The sequence below is a fragment of the Octopus bimaculoides genome, chromosome 20 (assembly GCF_001194135.2).
Source record: "Octopus bimaculoides isolate UCB-OBI-ISO-001 chromosome 20, ASM119413v2, whole genome shotgun sequence".
Taxonomy (NCBI): domain Eukaryota; kingdom Metazoa; phylum Mollusca; class Cephalopoda; order Octopoda; family Octopodidae; genus Octopus; species Octopus bimaculoides.
Window position 1 is genome coordinate 25,184,665 of NC_069000.1, and position 678 is coordinate 25,185,342.

At 42.6% G+C, this 678-nt stretch overlaps 1 protein-coding gene across 1 annotated transcript in view; it reads left to right on the top strand.

Moving 5' to 3' along the window:
* The first annotated feature begins 323 nt into the window (after nt 1-323).
* The window catches only part of LOC106879085 (uncharacterized), a 6,700-nt gene continuing 6,345 nt past the window's right edge, over nt 324-678 (top strand). Inside the window, exon 1 of the mRNA XM_014928522.1 lies at nt 324-453. Within this exon, the coding sequence (XP_014784008.1) occupies nt 324-453 (130 nt within the window). The remainder of the gene's footprint in view (nt 454-678) is intronic.

A 678-nucleotide genomic window follows, 5' to 3' on the forward strand; every position in this document is an offset into this window, starting at 1 on the left:
CATTATTTTGTACTCCCCTATCCCTGTATGTACACACAAATATCCCTCACGCACACACACGCCCGCGCTCACAAGTACATACTTACATACGTAAATATTCTTACTGACAGACAAGCAGACACATAGACAGACATACATAAATACCTACACAACAGAAATACGCTCACATACACAATCTCACGCACAGATACACACACAAACACGTAATAAGCACGCGAACAAAATTACATACCCATAAACCACGCAGTCTCAAAGATATAGCTGTTAGCGTACACACGCACAGAGATAACGTAATAAGGACGTGATTTATCACAAAATGGTAGATGACCTTGGGGTATGGGAAAACCACCGGCAGCTTCAAGAGTTTTATCTGCTCTGCATTAGACTCAAACTACTATAAATACAACCGCTTCGGCAGAAAGGGCACGGTTGTCATCAAGATTACCTCAAAAGGTAAGTTAATGGCTTCTAATATGACATACAGCAACGGCAATTTTAGTCTCGACCGACTGTTTGTCTGCTGGTCTACTTTTCTTCCTCTTTCTTTGTCTCACCCTCTGTTTGTTTCCTTAACTCTCAGTCCCTTTCTCTCTTTCTCTCTCTCTGTCTCTCTCTCTGTCTGTCTCTCTCTCTCCCTATCTCTCTCTCTCTCTCTCTCTCTCTCTCTCTCTCTCTCTC